At 45.9% G+C, this 26,950-nt stretch overlaps 1 protein-coding gene across 2 annotated transcripts in view; it reads left to right on the plus strand.

Moving 5' to 3' along the window:
- DENND6A (DENN domain containing 6A) overlaps positions 1 to 26,950 on the plus strand; it is a 43,597-nt gene that overhangs the window by 12,971 nt on the left and 3,676 nt on the right. For both annotated transcript variants that reach the window (XM_072126720.1, XM_072126721.1), the window contains exons 5-19: positions 202 to 282; positions 1,901 to 2,006; positions 6,087 to 6,166; positions 8,308 to 8,370; positions 9,114 to 9,169; positions 9,626 to 9,748; positions 10,746 to 10,841; positions 12,052 to 12,146; positions 13,883 to 13,948; positions 14,033 to 14,097; positions 17,536 to 17,625; positions 17,867 to 17,920; positions 18,017 to 18,126; positions 25,625 to 25,727; positions 26,048 to 26,122. In XM_072126720.1, coding sequence (XP_071982821.1) covers positions 202 to 282; positions 1,901 to 2,006; positions 6,087 to 6,166; positions 8,308 to 8,370; positions 9,114 to 9,169; positions 9,626 to 9,748; positions 10,746 to 10,841; positions 12,052 to 12,146; positions 13,883 to 13,948; positions 14,033 to 14,097; positions 17,536 to 17,625; positions 17,867 to 17,920; positions 18,017 to 18,126; positions 25,625 to 25,727; positions 26,048 to 26,122 — 1,263 coding nt within the window. The remainder of the gene's footprint in view (positions 1 to 201; positions 283 to 1,900; positions 2,007 to 6,086; positions 6,167 to 8,307; positions 8,371 to 9,113; positions 9,170 to 9,625; positions 9,749 to 10,745; positions 10,842 to 12,051; positions 12,147 to 13,882; positions 13,949 to 14,032; positions 14,098 to 17,535; positions 17,626 to 17,866; positions 17,921 to 18,016; positions 18,127 to 25,624; positions 25,728 to 26,047; positions 26,123 to 26,950) is intronic.

Here is a 26,950-nt window from a genome sequence, read left to right on the forward strand (position 1 = left end):
ATGGACTTGTCTGTAGTCATCTTTTACAGCCTTTTAGCTATAAGAATATCACTTAAGAAGTACCAAGAGGTCAAGATATTTTCTATAAAACTTAGACACTTCTGAAGATTGCAGAAATTGTCCAATTATCTACAGTTTTGTGTGTAAGTATCGACAATTTCCTTTCTAATCCCGTGTATCGCTTCTGGGTTTTCTCAACAGAAAGATCCCTCCTGTTTCTATGGTTACGTCTATTTTCGACAAGTCCGAGACAAAACATTAAAAAGAGGATATTTCCAAAAGGTAAAGATTTACATCGGCGCGGCACAAATTGGGGGCTCGGGTTCATTTCTTATCACAGGATTTCTATGGCTTCAGTTTCAAGGTAGTAAATAATTTGTATGTCTAGTGTCATTTTAAGGGAGCTGTCACTGTTAGTGCGGGTTTGCATAAAGATATGGTACCTATGAATCATTCTGTTTAATAATTTAAAATTTTTAATTCTAGGATAGGGAGTATCGAGGTGTTCGGTGAGGGTCCCACTGCTGGAACCCACACCGATCACGAAAACGGGACTCCCTGCAATGTGCAGAACGGGGACCTAGTTGATGGAGCAGCAGAACGAGCATGCACCCTGCTGCTCTATTCTATGGGAGTGCCGCGGATATGAAGGGTGTTGTTCTGGTAGTCCATCATTTGTTGAGAACAGGATCTCCATTCTCACGGTCATTAGAGGTCCTAGCAGCCAGACCTGAACCATTCAGCTGGTTACTGTAAATAAGGGTTAACTTCTAAACTTTGGAGGACCCCTTTAACAAACTTTAAACAAATTAAGTTATTATTATAATAAAAATATTTCTCATACGAAGTTGCTTTTTTATCCATACTAAACAAGCTAAACAGGTATTTACTATAATGAATTTATCTTGCTATAGACAAACCCACAGAGGTATAAGAGTGAAAGAGGCAGTAGTGCTCTATAATGTCCTATACCAGCAGTAGCGAAACTATGGCACGGGTGCCAGAGGTGGCACTCCTTGTGGGCACCCAGGCCATGACCCCAGCACAAAGTTTCCAGACAGGACTCAAAACCTCCTCCTGCAGTCCTTGGCCACCCAGGATGTGCTGTGATCGGTGCTATTTTAAAGCTACACAAGGAGTTGCAGACATGGCTGCATTATTACTGGAGCTCCTGCTCTGGGCCCCGCAATTTTTCCTGTTCAGGGGACTCTGGAAGGAAGCTACAATGATAATCTGAATTTCTCCTCTTTTCTTTTTTTGTATTGGTGTCCTCAAGACACAATTAAAATACAAATACAATTAAAAGCCGTTGCAAAACAGATAGCAACATGTAACTGTTTAAATTGCCATGTTGGCACTTTGCAATAAATAAGTGGGTTTGGTTGTAGTTTGGGGACTCGGTCTCTAAAAGGTTCACCATCGCTGTCCTATATGATCCAGCTGATGCCTCTGGGAGAGTGCAGTGGAGCAGATTATTCTATACTTTCCGTGTGTAGTCTATCGGAGATATAGCAGCTTGTGTCCAACCACAAGATCTGAGATAGCTGAGAATCAGAGGATTCAAGGGTCAAAATTGCTATAAAATGCAGAATTTGAATGATATAATGGCCTTAGCCCTGCATTGACACACAGCTGATTGTTTAGGTAGAATTTGATCACTTTTTATTGATTTGTTGAAGGGCATTTTTATGGATATGGAATAGTGAGCCAGAGTAAGGATAAATTACAGAGTACACACTTGCCCTGTACCGGCTCCTGGTTCCTGCATTGCAACTTTACTTCTTGATTTGGGTCTTTGTCCGACCGGAAGTTCTGTGGAGGAGGGGGGGGGGTCACAGCAAGAATAATGTAGTAAATGTATTATACATATGATGTATTACAATTTTTTTTTCTCCTCCAGTCGTTGGTTTTGATAAGTAAACTTCCATACATCAACTTCTTTCACACGGTGGTGAAGCAGATCGCCCCTGAGTACTTTGAGAGGAGTGACCCATGCTTGGAAGCAGGTAATGTTAATTGTCTGACCTATATGAATCCTTCAGAGAGTGTTCAGTTTACCATAGGTTGGATTTATATAGATTTCTGCATAAAAATTACAATAAAACAGAACATCCTAGAACAGTGATGGCGAACCTTTGAGAGACCGAGTGCCCAAACTGCAAACCAAAGCCAACGTTTCTATCGCGAGGTGCCAACACAGAAATTTAGCCCAATAGCGCCACAATACCACCTAACAATAAGACAAATAATGCTGCCATATCATGTTGCCACCTTTACAACCACATAAATAGCATCATTCTGGTAATAAAGACTATAGAAAGGCCAATGTTACCAATAGTATTGCTATACTATGCTATACAAATATAGCGATAAATATCATATTACTGTCATTCAGTGAGGAATATTACCGCCATATGCTGATTATCATTACCCCCATACAGTGACAGTAGTCCTGAGTAGATGCAGGGACTAGGGGACTGTGTTAAGTTAGCTTGCTCATGGACCAAATATTGACATCTTTACCCCCTTTTTGTTTTTGCGTTTCCATTTTTTACTCCCCACCGTAAAAGACTTCTTGGTAAAAAAAAAATGCCTTTGTGACAAATTCTTTACAGCTTCCACTGTGCACCCCAAACGACATGTCTACTTTATTCTGTGGGTCAGTACAATCACAGGGATAATATATTTACATAGGTTTAATAATGTTTGTATACATTTACAAAAATTGAAATCTCCTGTACTAAAAATAAAAGTCATTTTGCCATCTTCTGGTGCAAATTTTTTGGGCGCTTTTCCATACTTTGGTGTACGGAGCGGTTTGTGGTGTAATTTTTTGTGATTATGAGATGATGCTTTCAGTGCTACCATTTTGAGAACTGTACAACCATCTGACCACTTTTCATAACATTTTATTACATGTTGCAAAATGGCAAAAAAGTAGCATTGGGGAATCCAATTTGGGAGGTGTTTTTTATGACAAAGTGGTTGTTATGGGGTGGAGGCACAGGTGGATTTGGGATCACCCATATGACAGCTGTCCGTGGCCACATATACACTTGCCTCTGTCCGCAGCGATCATCACCTGCACAACACTGCCAGTGATGCAGCATAGCACCCGGTTACATTGTACATAGGGTGCTTACTGTGGGGTTGTCCTGGCATCACTGGCTGCCTTGTGCAGGTGATGAGCACTTCAGGTACAGGCAAGTATATGTGTGGCCACAGACAGCTGTCATACAGGGGGATTTGGGACACTAAACCACAAGTTTGTATAGTTGGTTTAGTGTCACCTGCCAGGACCTCTGGAAGTGTGCACATGTATGTGTGTGAGCAGCCCCAGCAGCTCCTGACCTGTATCTCTGCTCTGCTACTGTCATCTCCGTTCTGTGAGCTGCCTCACTCCGTTCTGTTCCCACTATTTCCTGGGCTGAAGAGGAGGAGGGGCTGGCACTGATCGGCTACTACTGTCTCACTAAGGCATCACTAGTGAGAGCAGAGCCGATCAGCTTCAGGCTGTAATGGACAGAGCCAGAGCTCCGACTTTGATAAGAACGGGGAGATGGTACGCGTGCCTGCAGAGAGGGCTCTGCGTGCCCTCTCTGGCACGCGTGCCATAGGTTCGCCACCACTATCCTAGAACCTCCTCCCTTATTCTCCACCATTCAACTGATCGTATTTTGTGACACATCGCATTAAAATTCAGTAAATATACATAGAAATATTTTCTTGTCTCGGTGGGAGACAACTGGCTGCAGCAGGCACCTCCCTGCTTTGTCTTTCTTATTGTAGAGATGGCAGATTAATGGGGTTTCTAATCTCTAAAATATATAGATGAACCATCCATGGTAAAGGTTCTTATTATGAGACCTGAAAACTGCTCCATTCTCTGAGTAGTGGCTGAGCTGTATTACTGCAGCTCAGTTACCAGCTACCTGGCCCTAAAACGTCACAGTTTTCATTGTATGCTACTTTATTACGGTGTGAGTTTACAGGTCCCAGCCTAATGCATTGTCCTGCAGAGTCACCTCTAGGGGGCGCTGCTTTATGCCAGTAGAATTGCCCTCCTCACTACTCTTTTTGCTTCCCCCTTCATTATATCCAGCGCGCACCTTCATCTATTCTTCACTCTTGGCATACAGAGTCCTGCGCTCCTTAGACTTGACACATATTGATTACCCGTCATGTTACAGCAGATATTCTGTACCTGACCTCATGTTCTATAAATGAACAGGCTATTTACTAACCTATAAATAAGTTATCAGATCCCTAATGTCTTGGTGAATCATAAATTGCCATCTATTAGTTTTGTGTGATGTAAATTTATGTCATAAATAAATCACAAACCGCGCATTTTTTTAATTCAGTTTCTACAACAATTCAGCAATTCTAGTAAAACCGTAGCAAATTTCTCGGTATACATTTCTGTTCCCTGTCTCCTTGGTTCATACAATGCAGTAAACATTTAGTGCATTGACACTTTATTATTAAAGTCATTGGAACAAATGTATTAAGAGCGGCATTTTAAACACCAGTCTTAGAGAAGTAAAGGCGTCCTAAATCTTCCCAATATGTCCATCAATATAAACCCACTTCTTTTAAATTTGTTTGTGACATTAGTGACCTGGATTGTGATAAATACCAAGTAGAACAGAACTCTTATTGGCACTTTTATAATTTAATGCAACAGTACATAAGAGTTTGTTTCAAAATGCCAAAAAAGGGGTTTTAAAGGGGTTTCACCTCAAAGTAAGTTGGGTCCTATTCACTGGTTAGGGCCTAAGTAGCTGATTGTTGGAGGGGGGTCTCAATGATGGGACCCCCATGGATCACGAGAACAGGGGTCCCGTGTTCCCCCGTCTCGCCCCAAGATGAACAGAGCAGACGGTCGCTCATGCTGTTCATCTCTATGTAGCTAACAGTTTACAAAGCACGGCGCTCCTCTAACTTCATCCGCTTCATAGAGATGAACTGGGCAGCCCACATGTGCATGGCCGACTGCTCCATTCATCTCGGGGCGCGACGGGGGTAGATAGGACCCCCTTTCTCGTGATCTGTGGAGATCCCATCATGGATAGGGCCTAATTTGCTTGATGGGAAAACCCCTTTAAATGTTTAAGTTTTTGTAGGAAATCTGTGTAGTAGCCCACAAACAAGTTCGGTCTGTTTAAAAATGCTGCATGCGCTGGTGGGATTTCCTCAACCTTGTATTGCTGGACTAAACTAGCTTTCCCGACCCAATAATACCAGCCTTCATCCACCCAAATATTTGTCCATTCAAAGATGGTCAGAGACTGGATTGTTGCCCACACCCCTGCTTGCTGTGGGTCCCAGGGTAATAGTATGTGGGTGAACTGGCTAACACTTAGTCTCTGCCTTGGTAATGGGAACAGGCCATTAGCTCCATTGTGAAGGTGTAATTCGGGTTGAAAAAAAAAAACACGCATACATTTAAAAAATATATATTTTATTAAAATGAAAACTCCCCAATACATGGTTAGCCATTTAATTAAAATAAATCCCCAGTCCATGGCATAGCCGCACACCACATACATGTATCTGAAATGCAAAAAAAGGGGTTTATTAAAAAAAAAAATATATATATATATTATTAAACTCTCCTCTTGTATCCAGCGCTGCTCTCTTCTAGTAACATCCTGGGGGTTATGGGAAGAGATTTTTGCTTGATAGCAACAAATAGGGGCCTAAGCACTTGGGGGTGTCTATGGCAGCATCAACACTACATATGTCCCTGGATATACCCTTAATCTTACCACCTTATACATAGGGTAAAGAATCCTCTGTTCAGAAAGAAGGCGCTTTTATCTGTTTACATTTGAATGCAGGTTAAAAAGATTGACAGTCTTATAAATATTCATAGTGTCATGACATCAAGTTGATTTGTGTGCATATATTGATGAAATGTCTATGGGTATTGGCTTTTACCACATGGAAGAAATCTGTCATTCCCCCCCCCCCCCCCCTCGTCTAAATTATCACTTGGGGATTACTGTAATATGTACTGTTGTGCACAATATGACCACTAGGGGAATACACACCAGTAATATCTGTCACTCTTCTTCCTGCAGCTTGCAGTGAAATAGACCGATGGCCCCCACCAGCACCAGGGAAGACCCTGCATCTGCCCATCATGGGACTCGTGATAAAGGTACAATCTGATTTTTTTCCATCTCCTCACTACTATAACCTATCATTATCATTACAAGTGGGGTTTTCACAAAATGAATATTTTGTCATCTATTCAAAGGGAAGTTAGATATCTAATCACTAGGAGTACCACCGCCAATCACTAGAACAGGGGTGTTGTGTCCCCTATTACTCCTCATCACTTCACTGCAGGGAAGAGAAATGTAATAATGGAGAGTGGTCACTTATAGCACTTGACTGTCTCCATCAACCGCATAGACTTTGTTTTAAGGCTGCATTCAGGCGAACGTGTGCCTGCCATACTGTAGCACGGTGTGCACACGTCTGTGCCCAGTAAAGGAGGAGGTGAGCGCTGCTCACCCCCGGCCCTCTCCATAGAGAAACATGGGGCGCGGTGCCATATTCCGGGGGAAAGAGGACATGTCCTATCTTTTCCCCCGGGTACGGATTGGTGCAGTGCCGCACATGTCCTGCACCGTAGCGCTACGTGCACCCATTGCCGGCCTATGGGGGATGTATATCTGAAGTATATACGTCGGCCGTATAGACGTCCCCCCAACGGCCTTCTCAAATCAGCCTAGACTTGTATTTGTAAAGAAAAAACACATGTATGATAAAATACATTGAGACGTTGCCAATAGCAGCAATACGCAGAAGTACATGTACAGTCATGTATAACTATGTATCGAGAAAAAAAGCGCTGTCCGAGCACATGAACAGAAAAAAAAAGAAGAGTAACAAAGTATATGCTTGACATGAAAGAGGGAAATCTACAAAAGAGGAAAATGGTGGAGGTGCCGGGTGAGACACGATTTCGGAAAATCATTTTAAGCAATATGGCGCAGAATCTTTGGTCTCATGTATCAACCATTCAATTCACTGGGAATATCAGTAGGTTAATACAATGTCAATGGCAAGTCACACCAGTCTTGGCATGTATTAATGATTTTTTTTCAGGATGGGCTGTTTTCATTGGGAGACAGTGGGGTGTCTGTCGCCCATCTACTGGATTGCTATAGCTTTTCTGGTGAAGAATGGTGTTTCTTTTAACAATATATGCATGTCCAGAAAGCCAATATCCGGGTTAGACATGGGACAAGTCTTTCTAACATAGTAGAGTGCTGCGGCCCAACCTCGCCACAGAACGAGGCGATCGTCATTTCCAAAACCTATGCCTGAAGTTGGTGGGTGCTGGTGACATCTGAGAAGGCGAGGTGTCGCCATTCTGCCCGTTTTATGGAGTCTAAATGAGGTTACCGTAAATAGCTTGGTTGTAGTTACATAATGCAAGACACAATGCTGGTTACCCATCTCATACATTTATGGGAACCTGTCAGCAGAAATTGAGCCAATAATCCACTACCATTAAGTTGCCAAGCAGCTGAACACCTTCCAGATTGTGTTTCTTTCATGGCGGCGTCATCCAGAAAATTTGAAGTGCCAAGTGAATTGGTTGTATAAAGTCAAGAGAATGGAGATTTTACTATTGAAATTAAACTCTGTCTTTCTCAGAAAGCCCCTTCGCTGTAATTGATGGTCCTGTATCCAGAAACATCACTTGCCTCCCGAAGTATCATGTCAATCACAGAGGAGGAGGTGTTCAGAGCCCCCCACCTGGATTTCAGTGTTAAACTTTCCTCATTCTTGACTTTATACAACCAATTTCTCAAGTTGATTTTCTGGATGATGCCACCACCATTGGCCATGAAAGAAATAAACACTAGAAGTTATTTTGCTGTTTGACAACATACTGGTAGTGGTTTATTAGGCCAATTGCTGTTGACAGGTTCCCTTTAAAGGAGACCTTTTTCTGGCTCCCCCATGTCTCCATAAAGAATAGTGTACACATTGCCAAAGAGTTTTTATAATAAAACTGACTTTTTCTGATAAAAAGAAAAGTTAGATGAAAGTTTACCTTTTTTGTGCCGTGTCCCATCAGAGTTACCAGTGAGGAGGGGAGCAGACACATATGATGTCCTGAGGGGGGAGGAGATATGTGGGACATGAGAGTTTTAAAAAAATGTGAAATCTATGAATGACTGAGCGATTTCCGAGGGGGGGGGGGGTTCCTGATGACAGGTTCCCTTTAAATTTGGTCTACTTCTACATAGAACTCAAAAATCTTTCCTTATCTCCTTCAAGGTGCGGATTCCGACCCGTCATGACAAACCAGGGACAACACAGCTAGTGGACATGACGCCGCAGGTAATGCAAATCTAATTTTCTTTTACTTTCATACCTCTGAAGTAAAAATCTGAAAGCTGTGGGTCATCAGTGTTTCCAAATGTTGTGTCCTCATAGCTTAAATACCAGGAGTATGTAATGATTGCAGACAATTACTATAAATAAGTGCATTTAATTCCCGATAGGGGAAATGGTTTATTATTAATTATAATTATTAAAGGACATCTACCACCAGGATGAAGGATTGGAAACCAAACAAACGGACATGCTGGCGTGTGCCCCCTCTGGCAGGACCTGCTCTTCTTATTCCCTTGTGTTTAAGAAAAAAAGGCTTTCAAAATTAGGCAAATGAGCCTGAGTGGCTCCAGGCTCCATTAACACTTATGGAGTCCGGAGCCCCTGAGGCTCATTTGCACAATTTCTAAAGCCTTCAAGGTGGGAGCACACACCAGTATGTCAGTGTGCTTGGTTTGCAATCCTTCATCCTGGTGGTAGATGTCCTTTAATGATACAGATATTGGAGTCAGAAATGATACAGGGGTTGGATAGTGGGTTATGGGGGAGAGGCATAGGGTTAATGCCAATTTTACTCTATTGTTGTATTGTGTATATTTGCACAGCGATTCCTACTGCTGTGTATATTTGCTTAAATAAAAGTTACTTGATTAAAAAAAAAATAGTGCATTATCTGACAGCGGTGATTGTGTGTTTTTTTTTTTTTTTTAAATAATTATAGTTACTTTATTTCTCTGTTCCCTTTTCAGGGTGATGCACAGATCTCTGTGTCATTACCGACCATCCATGAAGTTGATCTGTTCAGGTAACCATAACCTTGTAGGGATTATTTGCCACCATTGCTAGGTTATCAAAACTCCATGAATAATTTACCTTGCTCACAGTTGGTTTGTAGACCGTTAGCTCCTAGCGACACCAGAACTATTCTTTGGAGAAAGATATTGACAACTTATCCTCTGGTCCAGCACTCCCACCATTTAGCTTCTAGAAGAGACTGTAGAATTTAGATGAAGCGCCATACATTGTATAGTGGCTGTGCTTGGTACTGCAGTTCAGCCTCATTCACTTAATAAGGACTGAGCTGCAACCAAACCATGCGAGCCGCTGGTTCACCAGCTGAAATGTTGGGGGGGATGTCTAGTGTGAGACCTAATATTGATGCCCTGTCCTAGCATAGGCCACCAAAGTCTTGATCTTAGAAAACCCCTTTAGCACAAAATTCTGTTGCAAGTTGTAACTCTGAGATGTTTTCATTATGCAGGTGCTTTTCGCCAGTCTTCTTCCATATCCAGCTACTTTGGGAACTTGTGTTATTGGGTGAACCACTTGTGGTCATGGCTCCATCTCCATCACAGTCTTCTGAGACGGTACTGGCTCTCGTTGGGTAAGTATCTATTCTAGTCCCTTTTGGGTTTTCTATTCTATGAGTTAATCATCTATTTCTAGAAGCACTTTTCAAGCTGGCGCCACCTACTGGTTTTCTTTGCTACTACTGTATTCAGACACAAGAACACTGAAACTTGATCAGACAAGTGAAAAAGAAAACCAGTGTGTTCTTGTGTCTGAATAGTAGCAATGTCCCTACGTACAAAGACGCGCGTATGTACACAGGTATCTCCAGCACTCATTCACTGTATGAGAGAGTCCATTCTCATGATCCTTAGAGGTCTCAGCAGTCCGACCCAACCCAACAGATTGTTATTCCCTATCCTGGGGATATGATGGCTGGGAGATGTGCATAAAATGGCATAGGAAAAGTCAATCTTATTATAGTGCAGACTCCTGGTTAGAGACTACAGCTGTCTTTCAGAGCAAAGGAGAGGAGCAGCACATTCTAGCATTACAGCCTTGCAGTGCTGGGGAAATGGGTTTGAGTCCCAGGGTCAACATCTGCAAAGAGTTTGTGTGTTCTCTCCGTGTTTGCGTGGGTTTCATCTGGGTCCTCTGGTTTCCTCCCACTCTCCAAAACATACTGGTAGGTTGATTAGATTGTGAGCCCTACTGGGGACAGGGACTGATTTGGCAAGCTCTGTGCAGCGCTGCGTAATCTGTGTGCGCTATATAAATAAAGGAATTTTCTTTATTATAATAATTATTATTGTTCTAGAACAGCTGTCTCTTCAGGATCAAGCATCTGTACCTGTAGTATTGGATGTCTGCCGTTCTGCATTGTCAAAACTTCTTGAATTCCGTAATTGCAATAAATCCTTTTTTTCTTGCTCAAACAACTCTAAGGGACATCATGGTGAAACTGATTGTGGCACATGTAGTCGCACTTGTAATCCAGCTCCTCTCTATAAGTTACACCTCTGTTCATGTAACATGCTATCTATCTTGGCTTGAAATATCATTGATCTGTTTCTATCTTTGTGTTTGTATAGGTGCATTTCTCCACTGAAATACTGCAGTGACTTCAGGCCATACTTCACCATCCACGATGCAGAATTCAAGGAGTATACAACCCGCACACAGGCACCGTACGTATTCTCACACCACTACATGACCAATACTTTATAAGCGCTTTACTGCTTATTATTGTGCATTTCCATCAATATAGCGAAAAGGATTTACTAGGATCTGAAGCAATCAAGCCTTGTATATCTTTAAGGGATGCATTATTACCAGAATAACTGTGTGAACAGTGCCTTACTTTGCATTAAACGCACACATCCATGTATGGAACAGGGATTGTATGTAGCGCAAAAATCGAAGAAAACCCATGATCCTGGTGGCTTAATTCCTTAGAGTTTAGAGGAAGCCAGCCCCCTTTTCTGCCCATTAGTGCTCTGCTACATATTTCCAGGGCATAGATGGGTTACCTTTACAGTCGGGGCACTTCAATGGTATCAAGCGTCTGTTTAGCAGGTTATGTCAGAGTTATCCTATAATACTCCCAGGTGATGTTTTGACATATAATATTCAAGAACATTTTCTAAGTAACAAGACTTGCACATACTTTGTGTAGCCCATAGCTTTGCTTAATATCAAAGATGAAATATTATCCCCTATAACCCAATGATTTAGCATTAGTCCAATCGCTGAGATTCCAGCGATCAAGACATCGGGGGGGTCCAATTCCTTTCAAAAGAAAGGCACTGCTGTCATTCATTCTTCCTCGCACTCCTGGGCATTGCAGAGACCTGGGTATGGGTAGTTCTTGTCTGAGCATTCACATTCAGTGTCATTGATCTACCATATATAAACATTCCTTCAATTAAATTTTATTTAAAAAAATGTTCTTGTGTGAAGATCATTTCTCATAAATGTAGTCATACGGTCCCTTAGAAACAAGACTGTGTCCTTGGATATGACCACCTCTGCTGGAGTGATTGCACAAGGAAACAATAAGTTTCTGAATATTAGTTAGTGCAGGTCCCACAGTCGTCCTGTAGTAATGAACGCTGAATCGATGTGGTCAGGCAGGACTCAATAGCGCATATCTGGCCACCGCTGCCAAAATGTGAGGCGGTCATATCCAAGGAAGATATCTTGTTTCTAAGGGACGACATAATTTCTCATACAGGAACATTTTTTTTAATAACATCCAATTGAAGAAATGTTTACATATGGCAAATGAATATAAATAAATGTGAATGCCCAGATGGCAATACCCCTTTAATTGAGAGAAATAATATTTTATTCTTCCATCGTTACATCGTAACTATTCTCTTTTGTTCCCCTCCTTAGACCTTCCGTCATCTTTGGTGTTACCAACCCATTTTTTGCAAAAACGCTACAACATTGGCCACATATAATCCGTATTGGAGATGTGAAGCTGGCAGGTAAAATCTATTAAAATACACAGCAGAAGACTGCGTGATGGTAAACCTGTCCCTATGTTGTTCAGCATCACCACTAAGTGACAATTGATCTTCCTGTTTCATTAAAAAAGAAAATTACAACTAGAAACTCCATCCCTTATCCAGAGGATAGACAATTTGTCTGACCACTAAGGGTCCCATCATGAGGACCAGCATTGTAGTGTTATCTCATAGAATAATAATTCCTTTATGTATATAGTGCACACAGATTACGCAGCGCTGCACAGAGTTTTCCAGTTCCTGTCCCCAATGGGGCTCACAATCTAATCAACCTACCAGTAAGTTTTTTGAATGTGGGAGGAAACCGGAGGTCCCAGAGGAAACCCACGCAAACACTAAGAGAATATACAAACTCTTTGCAGATGTTGACCCTGGGACTTAAATCCAGGTCCACAGTGCTGTAAGGCTGTAATGCTAACCACTAAGCCATAGAACTGCAGATTGTACTCTCTTTTATTGATTTGGAGTATGCATAAATAATTTTTCCAGGATGGGACAAGGAAAAGCCATGCTTGATAAGGATCTGCCTTCAAGGTATCAAAAAGCATTGTTTTTCCTCTGCCATTCCTGGAAAATGAAATAGCATATTTCCTACAATCCCCTAGTGGAGCATCAATGGCCAAAAGTCTCCACACACCTACAAAGCGGCCTTAATCGGCAAAGTTTCTGTAAGAAAAAACTTACTTCCCCAAATTAGACATTGATGTGGAGTAGAATAATGGCAATATAAAATTGACGTTATTCTAAAACATCAGTTTCCATGCTGAGAAACTCTGCAGTGTGCGTATTAGATTTAATAAGATATAACACTTCTATTATACACAGCAGATTTTCTCTATTCAAATCCATGCAAAATCCATGCAAAATAAATCTGCATTAAAAGGTTGCCAGGGATCACATAATTTAAAAATAGAATGCTATACTTCCAGTTTCGCCTGCTGCCTACCATCCCCTATATACAGATGCTCAGAATGAAAATGTTCACCCAGTATAAAACAGAAACCAGCAGAGACGGGAGGCGTCACGCTAAACCAGAGCATCAGAGAGAGGCGACTACAGGTTGTTGCCCACTTATATATAAAAAAAAAAAAATTAGAGTTGTCATCCTGGGCAACCCCTTTTAATCTTTATGAAGATGAGCTTCTGAGTGCCCCCTGCTGGTGCATCCATGGTTTAAAGCATATACAGGAGGTCCTCTACTTAAGAACACTCGACTTACATACGACCCCTAGTTACAAACAGACCACTGGATATTGGTAATATATTGTACTTTAGTCCTAGGCTACAATAATCAGCTGTAACAGTTATCACAGTAGTCTGTAATGAAGCTTTAGTGTTAATCCTGGTTCTTATGACAACCCAACATTTTTGGGTTGTCAATTGTCACAGAGACCAAAAAAGTTCTGGCTGGGATTACAATGATAAAATATACAGTTCCGACTTACATACAAACTCAACTTAAGAACAAACCTACAGACCCTATCATGTATGTAACCCGGGGACTGCCTGTATATGGTTGAATCAGATAATAATCTTTTATATACAAGTTCTACAGCATCATTAGGCATCTGTGAATGATCACTGTACAGTTCTGCCGTTTATGGTGCTATATAAGTAGCCATGAATAAGCAAATGGGTGCAGTTCTAAATTTTTCATGTATCCAACCTCCTTTCATTATTGTGAACATGCATTGCAGGAGACGTCCCCAAACAGGTCAAAGTCAAAAAACTGAAAACACTCAAAACCCTGGATTCTAAGCCCGGTGAGTGCTGTGTTGTATTATCCCATTATACCGGGGACTATAATATGAGACTATTATGGTAGTTACATGTTGGTTTCCCTTCAGGGGTCTACAGCTCTTATAAGCCATATCTGAACAAAGACGAGGAAATCATCAAGCAGCTGCAGAAGGTAAGTAAGAGATGTCTGCGGTGCTGGGGGTCACCTCCTACTGATCTGTGTTAACGCCTTCATGTCCGTTTACATTTTTATACTTTCACGTTTTTGATTTGATAGATCCATTACTTGTTAGTTTTCCACCTTGCCATCTGCATTGCTGGGGAATGTGAATACCACAGTGTATCATAGATGGGTGTATTGGAAAATTGCAGCTCTGGTGTTGCGCTACCCGTCAGGACATGTATATGATACCAGATATTTGTAGAATACTTACATACATTCTATCATGGTGTAATAAGAGCACCAACCTGTCAGGACTATGAGCCTTCCTACAGCAGGTATCCAGGACATTTAATGGTCAGGTGGAGGAAGCGATTTTCATGGATGGTATATATGACCTGTTGTATTCTATGTTCATTTTCTTTTTCACAAGCAAAATGAATTGCAGAATACGCTACTTTTTACCTGCTGCAGGCGCACCAAGCACCGGAACAAGGTAAGTATAACGGTTTATGGAACTATAACATCCATAGAAGTAAACGAGTAAAAAAAAAAAAAAAATACAGAGCACATCGGAAGTCATCAGTCTGCAGGCTGACGTCAAATCAACACATGTGCATACAATATGGACACAAAACTGATGCGTTTTTTTTTTTTTTTTTTTTGTGGATATGAAGCAGACACACCTCCAGGGCAAAAATCTCTTAACCTGTTCTTGTCCCTGCTTTCAGTGTCGTGTTGGTCTTCAGGTCACAGGACCCTCTTCTGCCAATCACACCTACCTCCGACCACGGGATGTCACTTCATTTTACTTAACAAGTGACCTCCTGTGGTCTAGAGTGGCAACTAATTGGCTGTAGTGCATCCTCTGACTGGAACCAGTTGTTATTGACTTTAGCATTTAAAGAGGACCTGTCAGGGCAATTTGGGACACTAATCCACCCACTGGTCCTTATAGTGGTTTTGTGTCCCAAATCGCCCTTTACCTAGTGCCTCCATGGCCACAATAAAAAAAAAAAATGTTATGATGATGAGTCCAATGAGGCACATCGGATTGCAGAGTACTGCAATGAAGTACTACACCCCGGCTTCATTGCGCATGTACCATGACTGCACCACATGTGCGTTTTGCAGGCGACAGAGAACCTGACCAAGGTAAGTAAAATGTTTTTTATTTTAATAGCAGCCGCAGAGACTTTATAAAGGCCAATTTGGAACACTACACTAAACCACCGCTCCATAAAGACCTGTGGGTGGTTTGGTGTCCCAAATCGCCCTGATAATTGAACAGGTGGAGACAGTGGGTGACTTGCCGCTCCATCATGTATGGACGGAGCCGGCTTACTGCCTGAGCTTGCTTCATTCTATCCGTTCTTACTTTAACCAGGTTATAGAAAAAGTATATAAATGACACATTGGTGCAAATTCTTCAGGAAGAAAGAGAAGAATATAACCATATTCTTAGATACTATGTCATAGATCAGTAAGTGGACCTGTAATATATGTTCATACTGAGTCCACTTTGTGCACTACACCACTCAGCATCCCCGATATAATAATCTATACATATTGCATCTTTGTACAATGCAATGGCCCCTTCCGGTACCACAGTAACCACAGCTCAGAACCACAGGAAGGATGTTGCCTAATAGATGCATTGCCTGGCGCTGCTATTACAGTAGGGAAGAAGTTTCTATTTTATACGCAGCCATAGGAAAGGTAAAAGTGTCTGGTTGTTTAATGAAGCTGAAGGGCCCTGACACATCCTGTATGGGAGACTGACCCCGGTGATCAGTGATTGTCATGGTCCTGCCAGGCGTGTTACATGTTATTTTAAGCCCAAGAATACTGTCTGCAGTCAGGATCACTGTGTAGAGCTCTATGTGGTTACAGCACAGTGTATAGGGAAAGTGATCGCATCTTCACATGCGGGGCTGCATGGATACTTTGAGAATTTTTTATTTTTTTTTTTCCTGCGGTTTTAATTTTGTACAAAGAATGTACACAACTAGATCCCTTTTAGGTGACATTACAGTCTAGTTTACAGACATTGGCCCACATTTACTAAAGCCCCTGCGCTAGTTTTCTGTCGGACTTTGCACATTCTTTTTAGTGCTTGCACTGGTATTTAAGAAGTGTCTGCACCCTTTTGTGGCGCAGCTGCACTAATCTTCATGCTAAATAAATTAGATGGCATTCGGGTGCTCAGTCGGACAATGCGCCAGATTTAACATGCAAATTCCAACAGAAGTGTGTCGCACGCCCAATGTTTAAGGTGCACTAAAAAAAAAGCAGTGCACTCTGTCGGAGCAGTGCAGGGGGCTCCACATTCATGAAGAATGTGCACGGAAATCCTGAATCTGGTGCACCCTGCACACTACACAGGCAAACTATATATAGTACAGTTTGCACTGTTGTTAGTAAATGTTCCCCTATGTTAAAGGTGCACCAAAATGTTGATGCTCCCTGTCGGAGCGATGCATGGGGCACCAGATTCATGAAGAACAGGCGCCACGTTTCATGAATGTGTCACACTGTACCTCTACAGGCATTTTGCACTAGTTTTGATAAATGTGGGCCAATATGTTCTAAACAAGCTGTTTTAGAGCAGGAGAGGCTGAGCAGATTGTACATAGTGTCCTATCTGCAGGCCGCATGTTATAAAGCAGGAGGAGCTGAGCAGATTATACATAGTATCCTATTTGCTAGCAGCATGTTATAGAGCAGGAGTACTCGGTAGATTGAACCTTTTCCCACAAATGTACAATGTGACTGATCGGTTATTCATCTCTATTTGCGCCCTTTTTACAAAAGAGAAAGCTTTCAAAAACTGATGGGGCCAACCACTGGACTCCTAAGGGTGAAGACACACATGGCGTTTTTGGGCCGTTTTTACTAAGTGCGTTTTCAGATTGTTAAAAACGCATGCGTTTTTAAAAACCGCATGCGTTTTTGTCCGTTTTTCCGAAATTGCGCAATGAAAAACGGACAAAAACGCATGCGTTTTTAAAAAACGGATGCGTTTTTTAACTAATGCTTTTTTAACGATCTGAAAACGCACTTAGTAAAAACGGCCCAAAAACGGCCCAAAAACGCCATGTGTGTCTTCACCCTAAAGCTGAAACAAATACAGGTTTTCTTGAATAGATAATAAGCTACACTTCAGCTCTTTCTGTAAAGCTATAACTCAGATTCTTCTACTGTAAAGTCCGCTCATAACACTAAGAACATAGCAGCGGTAGAAGATAACTATCTCTGTTTCCTAGAATTTTTGAAATTTAATCTTGTTTGGGTTTGGTCAGAAGGTTCCATTTAACTAATCAAGTACAAGGAATGTTTTTGGCCACAGCTGACATGTGGATCATACATGTGATGTCTATTTTTTTATATTACATTAGGTTCTATATTATATTTCGTGGATTCTGATCTTTTGTTTACTCTTGGTTTTAGGGAATACAACAGAAACGACCATCGGAGGCACAGAATGCGATTCTCAGGCGACATTTCTTAGAACTGACTCAGAGCTTCATCATCCCTCTGGTGTGTAACTAAAATGCATGTCTCTCCTTAAAGGGATTTTTCACTAATTGCCTATCTACAGGTTAAGTAATCATTCTTGATTACTGAAGCCGTGTTCACATAATGCTTCACGAGTTACTAGTACAGTACTAAGGAGATCCTAACACTGTGTAGGATACACGAAACACACCAGGGATGGATATTTCATAGCAAGTGTTGTCTTAACTGATTAATGTACTAACATTACTCTCCCTGTCTATAGGAGCGATATGTGGCCAGCTTAATGCCTCTTCTGAAGAGCATCTCTGCATGGAAGGTCAGTGTACTTTATGATCTGAATTTCAATACATATAATGTCCCTTTTTTTTGTGTGTTGGATGCTTACCGTTGCCTCCATGTCTTCTCTCGGTAGAGTCCTCCACAGCTTAAGCCCTTCAGTCAAGAGGAGTTCATGAAGACGTTAGAGAAGACGGGACCTCAACTCACCTCTCGGTTAAAAGGAGACTGGATAGGCCTGTACAGGTTATTATCGTGCTCCGCTGATTCTGTAGACCGAGTTTTAAGGGAACGTGTCAGTAGATTTGAGGACTTTAAACCACCAGTTTTTCTTCGTATAGCGGGGGTTTAGGGTCCCAAAATTTATTTGCCTTTCCTGTACTGGTGGCCTTATTCCCAATACTCCAGGTGGTAAAGGTGGCATTGGAATAGGTGGACCCCTGCCCCGACCTCTAGTAAAGCAGAGGTCAGTATACCTCCCTTCACTGCACATGCACAGTGAAGCACAGAAGGGACCGACATTGGCTTCCGTATGCGCTATGCTTGTGTAGCAGAGGTCTGAGTGGGCACAAGGTACCGGACCCTCACTGCCTTTACCATCTGGAATCTCCCGACCACAGCCACCAACAATATTAATTCCTTTATTTATATAGCGCACACAGATTATGCAGCCCTGCACAGAGCTTGCCAAATCGGTCCCTGTCCCCAATGGGACTGACAATCTAATCAACCTACCAGTATGTTTTTTGGAGTGAGGGAGGAAACCAGAGGACACACGGAGAGAACATACAAACTCTTTGCAGATGTTGACCCAGGGACTAAAACCCACGTCCCCAGCGCTGCAAGGCTGTAATGCTAACCACTAAGCCAAAAGATTTGGGACTCTAAACCCCAGCTACATGCTGGAAAAACTAAAACGTAAGTCTGTATAGTAAGTCACATATCTCCTAGTAGGGGAATAATCAGTATTCCTGTTACAGGACGTGGAAACGTTGTTCAGAATTATTATTTTTTTTCTTAAAATATTGGTCCCAGCGTTTATCAATAAGAAAAAAACTATGCGTGTCTAAGGTGACGTCAAAGTGAGTGGCCGCTATGGTCCAATACCAGAGTGGCTGAGCACTGGACCTGTTATGCACTTGGCATCTGTCATGTGGATAGGTGAGAAGTTGCAATCCTGGGGAAAACCAGAAATAGCAGCATCCATAACATCTGGCATGTTCCTACCCGTATGTATTGATGATGTGTGCCCATTAACCTGGCCATCTGGTGCCTTTTATTATATAAGTGACACTTGTACATTATGTCCCTTCAGTTGCTCTTCCTTTCAGTAAATTATTTCCTATCACAAGTCGGCAGATTGTTTTATATTCAGTGTGTGACCCCCATAGGAATGACTGAGCTTTGATCTATTCATGATAGCATCTGTCAAACTGGAGGAACAGAACTTTTCTTTGATGTTGGAAATCTGATCTGTATTTAAAGGGAACCTGTCACATTTATTGTATGTTACACAAGTTATGTCTAACATTAAAGGGGTTGGGCCAAGGTTGTATGTTATTTGTTATCCACAGAAGAGAACATTGTAATCGATGGGGCTCCAATTACCGGGACCCTCAGCAACCTGAATAATTCTGTAAAAAAATTTCCTTAAATATAAGGAATTCTTACAGCGATGAGCCATAATTTTAATGTTATACACTTTCTGGAAATAGACTTGGGTCAATCTTTAACAGTCTCTTGTATTAAAGGAAACTGGTCACTATTTTGGAGCATCTTAACCACTAACACGTCCAGGTCAATAAATATTGTGATTTCAGTCTATCTCTGACCTTAGACGGCCTGCGTCATGAATCTGAAGCCGAGGACAGGAAGCCGCTATATGTAAGGGATGGAGGAGGCCGCTGTATGTAAGGGGTGGAGGGCAGGAGGCCGCTGTATGTAAGGGGTGGAGGGCAGGAGGCCGCTATATGTAAGGGGTGGAGGGCAGGAGGCCGCTGTATGTAAGGGATGGAGGGCAGGAGGCCGCTATATGTAAGGGATGGAGGGCAGGAGGCCGCTATATGTAAGGGATGGAGGGCAGGAGGCCGCTATATGTAAGGGGTGGAGGGCAGGAGGCCGCTGTATGTAAGGGGTGGAGGGCAGGAGGCCGCTGTATGTAAGGGGTGGAGGGCAGAGGAGGCCGCTGTATGTAAGGGATGGAGGAGGCCGCTGTATGTAAGGGATGGAGGAGGCCGCTGTATGTAAGGGATGGAGGAGGCCGCTGTATGTAAGGGGTGGAGGGCAGGAGGCCGCTGTATGTAAGGGATGGAGGGCAGGAGGCCGCTGTATGTAAGGGGTGGAGGGCAGGAGGCCGCTGTATGTAAGGGGTGGAGGGCAGGAGGCCGCTGTATGTAAGGGGTGGAGGGCAGGAGGCCGCTGTATGTAAGGGGTGGAGGGCAGGAGGCCGCTATATATAAGGGGTGGAGGGCAGGAGGCCGCTGTATGTAAGGGGTGGAGGGCAGAGGAGGCCACTGTATGTAAGGGGTGGAGGGCAGGAGGCCGCTGTATGTAAGGGGTGGAGGGCAGGAGGCCGCTGTATGTAAGGGGTGGAGGGCAGGAGGCCGCTATATATAAGGGGTGGAGGGCAGGAGGCCGCTGTATGTAAGGGGTGGAGGGCAGAGGAGGCCACTGTATGTAAGGGGTGGAGGGCAGGAGGCCGCTGTATGTAAGGGGTGGAGGGCAGAGGAGGCCGCTGTATGTAAGGGGTGGAGGGCAGAGGAGGCCGCTGTATGTAAGGGATGGAGGAGGCCGCTGTATGTAAGGGATGGAGGAGGCCGCTGTATGTAAGGGGTGGAGGGCAGGAGGCCGCTGTATGTAAGGGATGGAGGGCAGGAGGCCGCTGTATATAAGGGGTGGAGGGCAGGAGGCCGCTGTATGTAAGGGATGGGGAGGGCAGGAGGCCGCTATATGTAAGGGATGGAGGGCAGGAGGCCGCTATATGTAAGGGGTGGAGGGCAGGAGGCCGCTGTATGTAAGGGGTGGAGGGCAGGAGGCCGCTGTATGTAAGGGATGGAGGGCAGGAGGCCGCTATATGTAAGGGATGGAGGGCAGGAGGCCGCTATATGTAAGGGATGGAGGGCAGGAGGCCGCTATATGTAAGGGATGGAGGGCAGGAGGCCGCTGTATGTAAGGGATGGAGGGCAGGAGGCCGCTATATGTAAGGGATGGAGGGCAGGAGGCCGCTATATGTAAGGGATGGAGGGCAGGAGGCCGCTATATGTAAGGGATGGAGGGCAGGAGGCCGCTATATGTAAGGGATGGAGGGCAGGAGGCCGCTATATGTAAGGGGTGGAGGGCAGGAGGCCGCTGTATGTAAGGGGTGGAGGGCAGGAGGCCGCTGTATGTAAGGGGTGGAGGGCAGGAGGCCGCTGTATGTAAGGGGTGGAGGGCAGGAGGCCGCTGTATGTAAGGGGTGGAGGGCAGGAGGCCGCTGTATGTAAGGGGTGGAGGGCAGGAGGCCGCTGTATGTAAGGGGTGGAGGGCAGGAGGCCGCTGTATGTAAGGGGTGGAGGGCAGAGGAGGCCGCTATGTGTAAGGGATGGAGGGCAGAGGAGGCCGCTGTATGTAAGGGATGGAGGGCAGAGGAGGCCGCTGTATGTAAGGGATGGAGGGCAGAGGAGGCCGCTATGTGTAAGGGGTGGAGGGCAGAGGAGGCCGCTATGTGTAAGGGGTGGAGGGCAGAGGAGGCCGCTATGTGTAAGGGGTGGAGGGCAGAGGAGGCCGCTATGTGTAAGGGGTGGAGGGCAGAGGAGGCCGCTATGTGTAAGGGGTGGAGGGCAGAGGAGGCCGCTATGTGTAAGGGGTGGAGGGCAGAGGAGGCCGCTATGTGTAAGGGGTGGAGGGCAGAGGAGGCCGCTATGTGTAAGGGGTGGAGGGCAGAGGAGGCCGCTATGTGTAAGGGGTGGAGGGCAGAGGAGGCCGCTATGTGTAAGGGGTGGAGGGCAGAGGAGGCCGCTATGTGTAAGGGGTGGAGGGCAGAGGAGGCCGCTATGTGTAAGGGGTGGAGGGCAGAGGAGGCCGCTATGTGTAAGGGGTGGAGGGCAGAGGAGGCCGCTATGTGTAAGGGGTGGAGGGCAGAGGAGGCCGCTATGTGTAAGGGGTGGAGGGCAGAGGAGGCCGCTATGTGTAAGGGGTGGAGGGCAGAGGAGGCCGCTATGTGTAAGGGGTGGAGGGCAGAGGAGGCCGCTATGTGTAAGGGGTGGAGGGCAGAGGAGGCCGCTATGTGTAAGGGGTGGAGGGCAGAGGAGGCCGCTATGTGTAAGGGGTGGAGGGCAGAGGAGGCCGCTATGTGTAAGGGGTGGAGGGCAGAGGAGGCCGCTATGTGTAAGGGGTGGAGGGCAGAGGAGGCCGCTATGTGTAAGGGGTGGAGGGCAGAGGAGGCCGCTATGTGTAAGGGGATGATGGGCAGAGGAGGCCGCTATGTGTAAGGGGATGATGGGCAGAGGAGGCCGCTATGTGTAAGGGGATGATGGGCAGAGGAGGCCGCTATGTGTAAGGGATGGAGGGCAGAGGAGGCCGCTATGTGTAAGGGATGGAGGGCAGAGGAGGCCGCTATGTGTAAGGGATGGAGGGCAGAGGAGGCCGCTATGTGTAAGGGATGGAGGGCAGAGGAGGCCGCTATGTGTAAGGGATGGAGGGCAGAGGAGGCCGCTATGTGTAAGGGGTGGAGGGCAGAGGAGGCCGCTATGTGTAAGGGGTGGAGGGCAGAGGAGGCCGCTATGTGTAAGGGGTGGAGGGCAGAGGAGGCCGCTATGTGTAAGGGGTGGAGGGCAGAGGAGGCCGCTATGTGTAAGGGGTGGAGGGCAGAGGAGGCCGCTATGTGTAAGGGGTGGAGGGCAGAGGAGGCCGCTATGTGTAAGGGGTGGAGGGCAGAGGAGGCCGCTATGTGTAAGGGGTGGAGGGCAGAGGAGGCCGCTATGTGTAAGGGGTGGAGGGCAGAGGAGGCCGCTATGTGTAAGGGGTGGAGGGCAGAGGAGGCCGCTATGTGTAAGGGGTGGAGGGCAGAGGAGGCCGCTATGTGTAAGGGGTGGAGGGCAGAGGAGGCCGCTATGTGTAAGGGGATGATGGGCAGAGGAGGCCGCTATGTGTAAGGGGATGATGGGCAGAGGAGGCCGCTATGTGTAAGGGGATGATGGGCAGAGGAGGCCGCTATGTGTAAGGGATGGAGGGCAGAGGAGGCCGCTATGTGTAAGGGATGGAGGGCAGAGGAGGCCGCTATGTGTAAGGGATGGAGGGCAGAGGAGGCCGCTATGTGTAAGGGATGGAGGGCAGAGGAGGCCGCTATGTGTAAGGGATGGAGGGCAGAGGAGGCCGCTATGTGTAAGGGATGGAGGGCAGAGGAGGCCGCTATGTGTAAGGGATGGAGGGCAGAGGAGGCCGCTATGTGTAAGGGATGGAGGGCAGAGGAGGCCGCTATGTGTAAGGGATGGAGGGCAGAGGAGGCCGCTATGTGTAAGGGATGGAGGGCAGAGGAGGCCGCTATGTGTAAGGGGTGGAGGGCAGAGGAGGCCGCTATGTGTAAGGGGTGGAGGGCAGAGGAGGCCGCTATGTGTAAGGGGTGGAGGGCAGAGGAGGCCGCTATGTGTAAGGGGTGGAGGGCAGAGGAGGCCGCTATGTGTAAGGGGTGGAGGGCAGAGGAGGCCGCTATGTGTAAGGGGTGGAGGGCAGAGGAGGCCGCTATGTGTAAGGGGTGGAGGGCAGAGGAGGCCGCTATGTGTAAGGGGATGATGGGCAGAGGAGGCCGCTATGTGTAAGGGGATGATGGGCAGAGGAGGCCGCTATGTGTAAGGGGATGATGGGCAGAGGAGGCCGCTATGTGTAAGGGATGGAGGGCAGAGGAGGCCGCTATGTGTAAGGGATGGAGGGCAGAGGAGGCCGCTATGTGTAAGGGATGGAGGGCAGAGGAGGCCGCTATGTGTAAGGGATGGAGGGCAGAGGAGGCCGCTATGTGTAAGGGATGGAGGGCAGAGGAGGCCGCTATGTGTAAGGGATGGAGGGCAGAGGAGGCCGCTATGTGTAAGGGATGGAGGGCAGAGGAGGCCGCTATGTGTAAGGGATGGAGGGCAGAGGAGGCCGCTATGTGTAAGGGATGGAGGGCAGAGGAGGCCGCTATGTGTAAGGGGTGGAGGGCAGAGGAGGCCGCTATGTGTAAGGGGTGGAGGGCAGAGGAGGCCGCTATGTGTAAGGGGTGGAGGGCAGAGGAGGCCGCTATGTGTAAGGGGTGGAGGGCAGAGGAGGCCGCTATGTGTAAGGGATGGAGGGCAGAGGAGGCCGCTATGTGTAAGGGATGGAGGGCAGAGGAGGCCGCTATGTGTAAGGGATGGAGGGCAGAGGAGGCCGCTATGTGTAAGGGATGGAGGGCAGAGGAGGCCGCTATGTGTAAGGGATGGAGGGCAGAGGAGGCCGCTATGTGTAAGGGATGGAGGGCAGAGGAGGCCGCTATGTGTAAGGGATGGAGGGCAGAGGAGGCCGCTATGTGTAAGGGATGGAGGGCAGAGGAGGCCGCTATGTGTAAGGGATGGAGGGCAGAGGAGGCCGCTATGTGTAAGGGATGGAGGGCAGAGGAGGCCGCTATGTGTAAGGGATGGAGGGCAGAGGAGGCCGCTATGTGTAAGGGATGGAGGGCAGAGGAGGCCGCTATGTGTAAGGGATGGAGGGCAGAGGAGGCCGCTATGTGTAAGGGATGGAGGGCAGAGGAGGCCGCTATGTGTAAGGGATGGAGGGCAGAGGAGGCCGCTATGTGTAAGGGATGGAGGGCAGAGGAGGCCGCTATGTGTAAGGGATGGAGGGCAGAGGAGGCCGCTATGTGTAAGGGATGGAGGGCAGAGGAGGCCGCTATGTGTAAGGGATGGAGGGCAGAGGAGGCCGCTATGTGTAAGGGATGGAGGGCAGAGGAGGCCGCTATGTGTAAGGGATGGAGGGCAGAGGAGGCCGCTATGTGTAAGGGGTGGAGGGCAGAGGAGGCCCGCTATGTGTAAGGGGTGGAGGGCAGAGGAGGCCGCTATGTGTAAGGGGTGGAGGGCAGAGGAGGCCGCTATGTGTAAGGGGTGGAGGGCAGAGGAGGCCGCTATGTGTAAGGGGTGGAGGGCAGAGGAGGCCGCTATGTGTAAGGGATGATGGGCAGAGGAGGCCGCTATGTGTAAGGGATGATGGGCAGAGGAGGCCGCTATGTGTAAGGGATGGAGGGCAGAGGAGGCCGCTATGTGTAAGGGATGGAGGGCAGAGGAGGCCGCTATGTGTAAGGGGTGGAGGGCAGAGGAGGCCGCTATGTGTAAGGGGTGGAGGGCAGAGGAGGCCGCTATGTGTAAGGGGTGGAGGGCAGAGGAGGCCGCTATGTGTAAGGGGTGGAGGGCAGAGGAGGCCGCTATGTGTAAGGGGTGGAGGGCAGAGGAGGCCGCTATGTGTAAGGGGTGGAGGGCAGAGGAGGCCGCTATGTGTAAGGGGTGGAGGGCAGGAGGCCGCTATATGAGGGAGGATAATATTAAAGTGTAGGTATTATATGTTGCTGAAATGCATTAGGGAGTATTATATTGGTCCTTGAGGAATGCTTTCTAAAAAAAAAAAAAGGGGGGGGGCTTTTTTCCTCTCTTTCGCTAGCCTAAAAGTTGGGGGTATGCTGAACCTCTTCAAGAAATGATGCACATAGATGTATAACACATGTTCATTCTTATATCCTGTTCTTTATCCCCCAAAATTAATGCAGGCATTTTTTGAGATCCCCAAACTTTGATGGATGGTTCAGAACTCGCAGAAAAGAAATGATGCAGAAACTTGAGGCTCTTCAGCTCGAAGCACTTTGTAATGAGGTAAATCTCGCCTGACTCCATGTTGTATTAAAGGGGGCTTCCTATTGTGGAAACTTTTTATGTGCAAGTGCTTTACATGAGGGAATAGCCGTCATTTACCAATGACGCACAAGCTGAACATTTGGGGACCCCTAAAAATTTGCTTTATAGTTTTGGATTATGTAAACTTCACCCTCATAAATAGAAGTTAAAGGGATATTCTCTTCTAATGATTCTCCAACTGTGTATATGTAATAGTGTGTGGAATGGCATGAAGGAAACGCAAGAGACACATCCAGTTTTAGGAATGGGCCCTAACACTATTTTGTATTTTTATTAAGGATTTGCTGATCTGGGTTCAGAAACATACAGAAGTAGAGTCTGTGGATTTGGTTCTGAAGCTTAAAAATAAACTGGTGAGTAACTTCATTGTGTTCTCATGGTTTTGTGGCCATTATAAAGCTTTCTGAATCCAAACTTATAGGGCTTGACCAGTCACAACAAATTATCCCCTGTCCACAGGGACAGGGGATAACTTGGTGACTGGTGGGGGTCCCAGTGGTGGGACCACTATGGATCATGAGAACTGGGGTCCATTGTACTCCAAATGAATGGATCAACCGTCGGACATGTGCACTTCATTCATTGTCTATGGTACTGACGGAGGCTATCTTTCTCAATATCATAGAGATGAATATAGCGGCAGGGTGCATGCGCGATGGGCTGCACTATTCATTTGGGTTACTCAGGTTTTTGAAACCACTAGGACCCCCAAAGATGAGCATGATCAGAAAACTTGAATTTGTACTTTAATGGCTGGATAACCCATTTAAATAAGTCATTTTTGTTCACTTACAATGTCTATTCCAGCAAATATAATGTAACAATTCTGCAATTCTCTTTTCTTTGTGATGCCTAATTCCTCCGTTATTACTCCTGGTAATATATTAAAGGGATTCCCCCACAAATAGGGCCTAACTTGCTGCTCGGTGGGGATCTCCATGATGAGACCCCTACAGATCATGAAAACAAGGAGTCCAATGGGGTCCCACGTTCCTCCGTTGGACCCCTCATCGCTCCATGAGAGTAATGCACCAGACGTCCACACGTGACCATTCTGCTCCATACATCTCAATGGAGCTCACAGAAATTGCCAAACACCGCACTCACCGATCTCCGTCGGCTCGTTAGAGATGAATGGAGCAGAGTGGTCATGCACAGGCGTCTGCTCCATTACTCTCATG

Source organism: Engystomops pustulosus, chromosome 10 (genome assembly GCF_040894005.1).
Source record: "Engystomops pustulosus chromosome 10, aEngPut4.maternal, whole genome shotgun sequence".
Taxonomy (NCBI): Eukaryota; Metazoa; Chordata; class Amphibia; order Anura; family Leptodactylidae; genus Engystomops; species Engystomops pustulosus.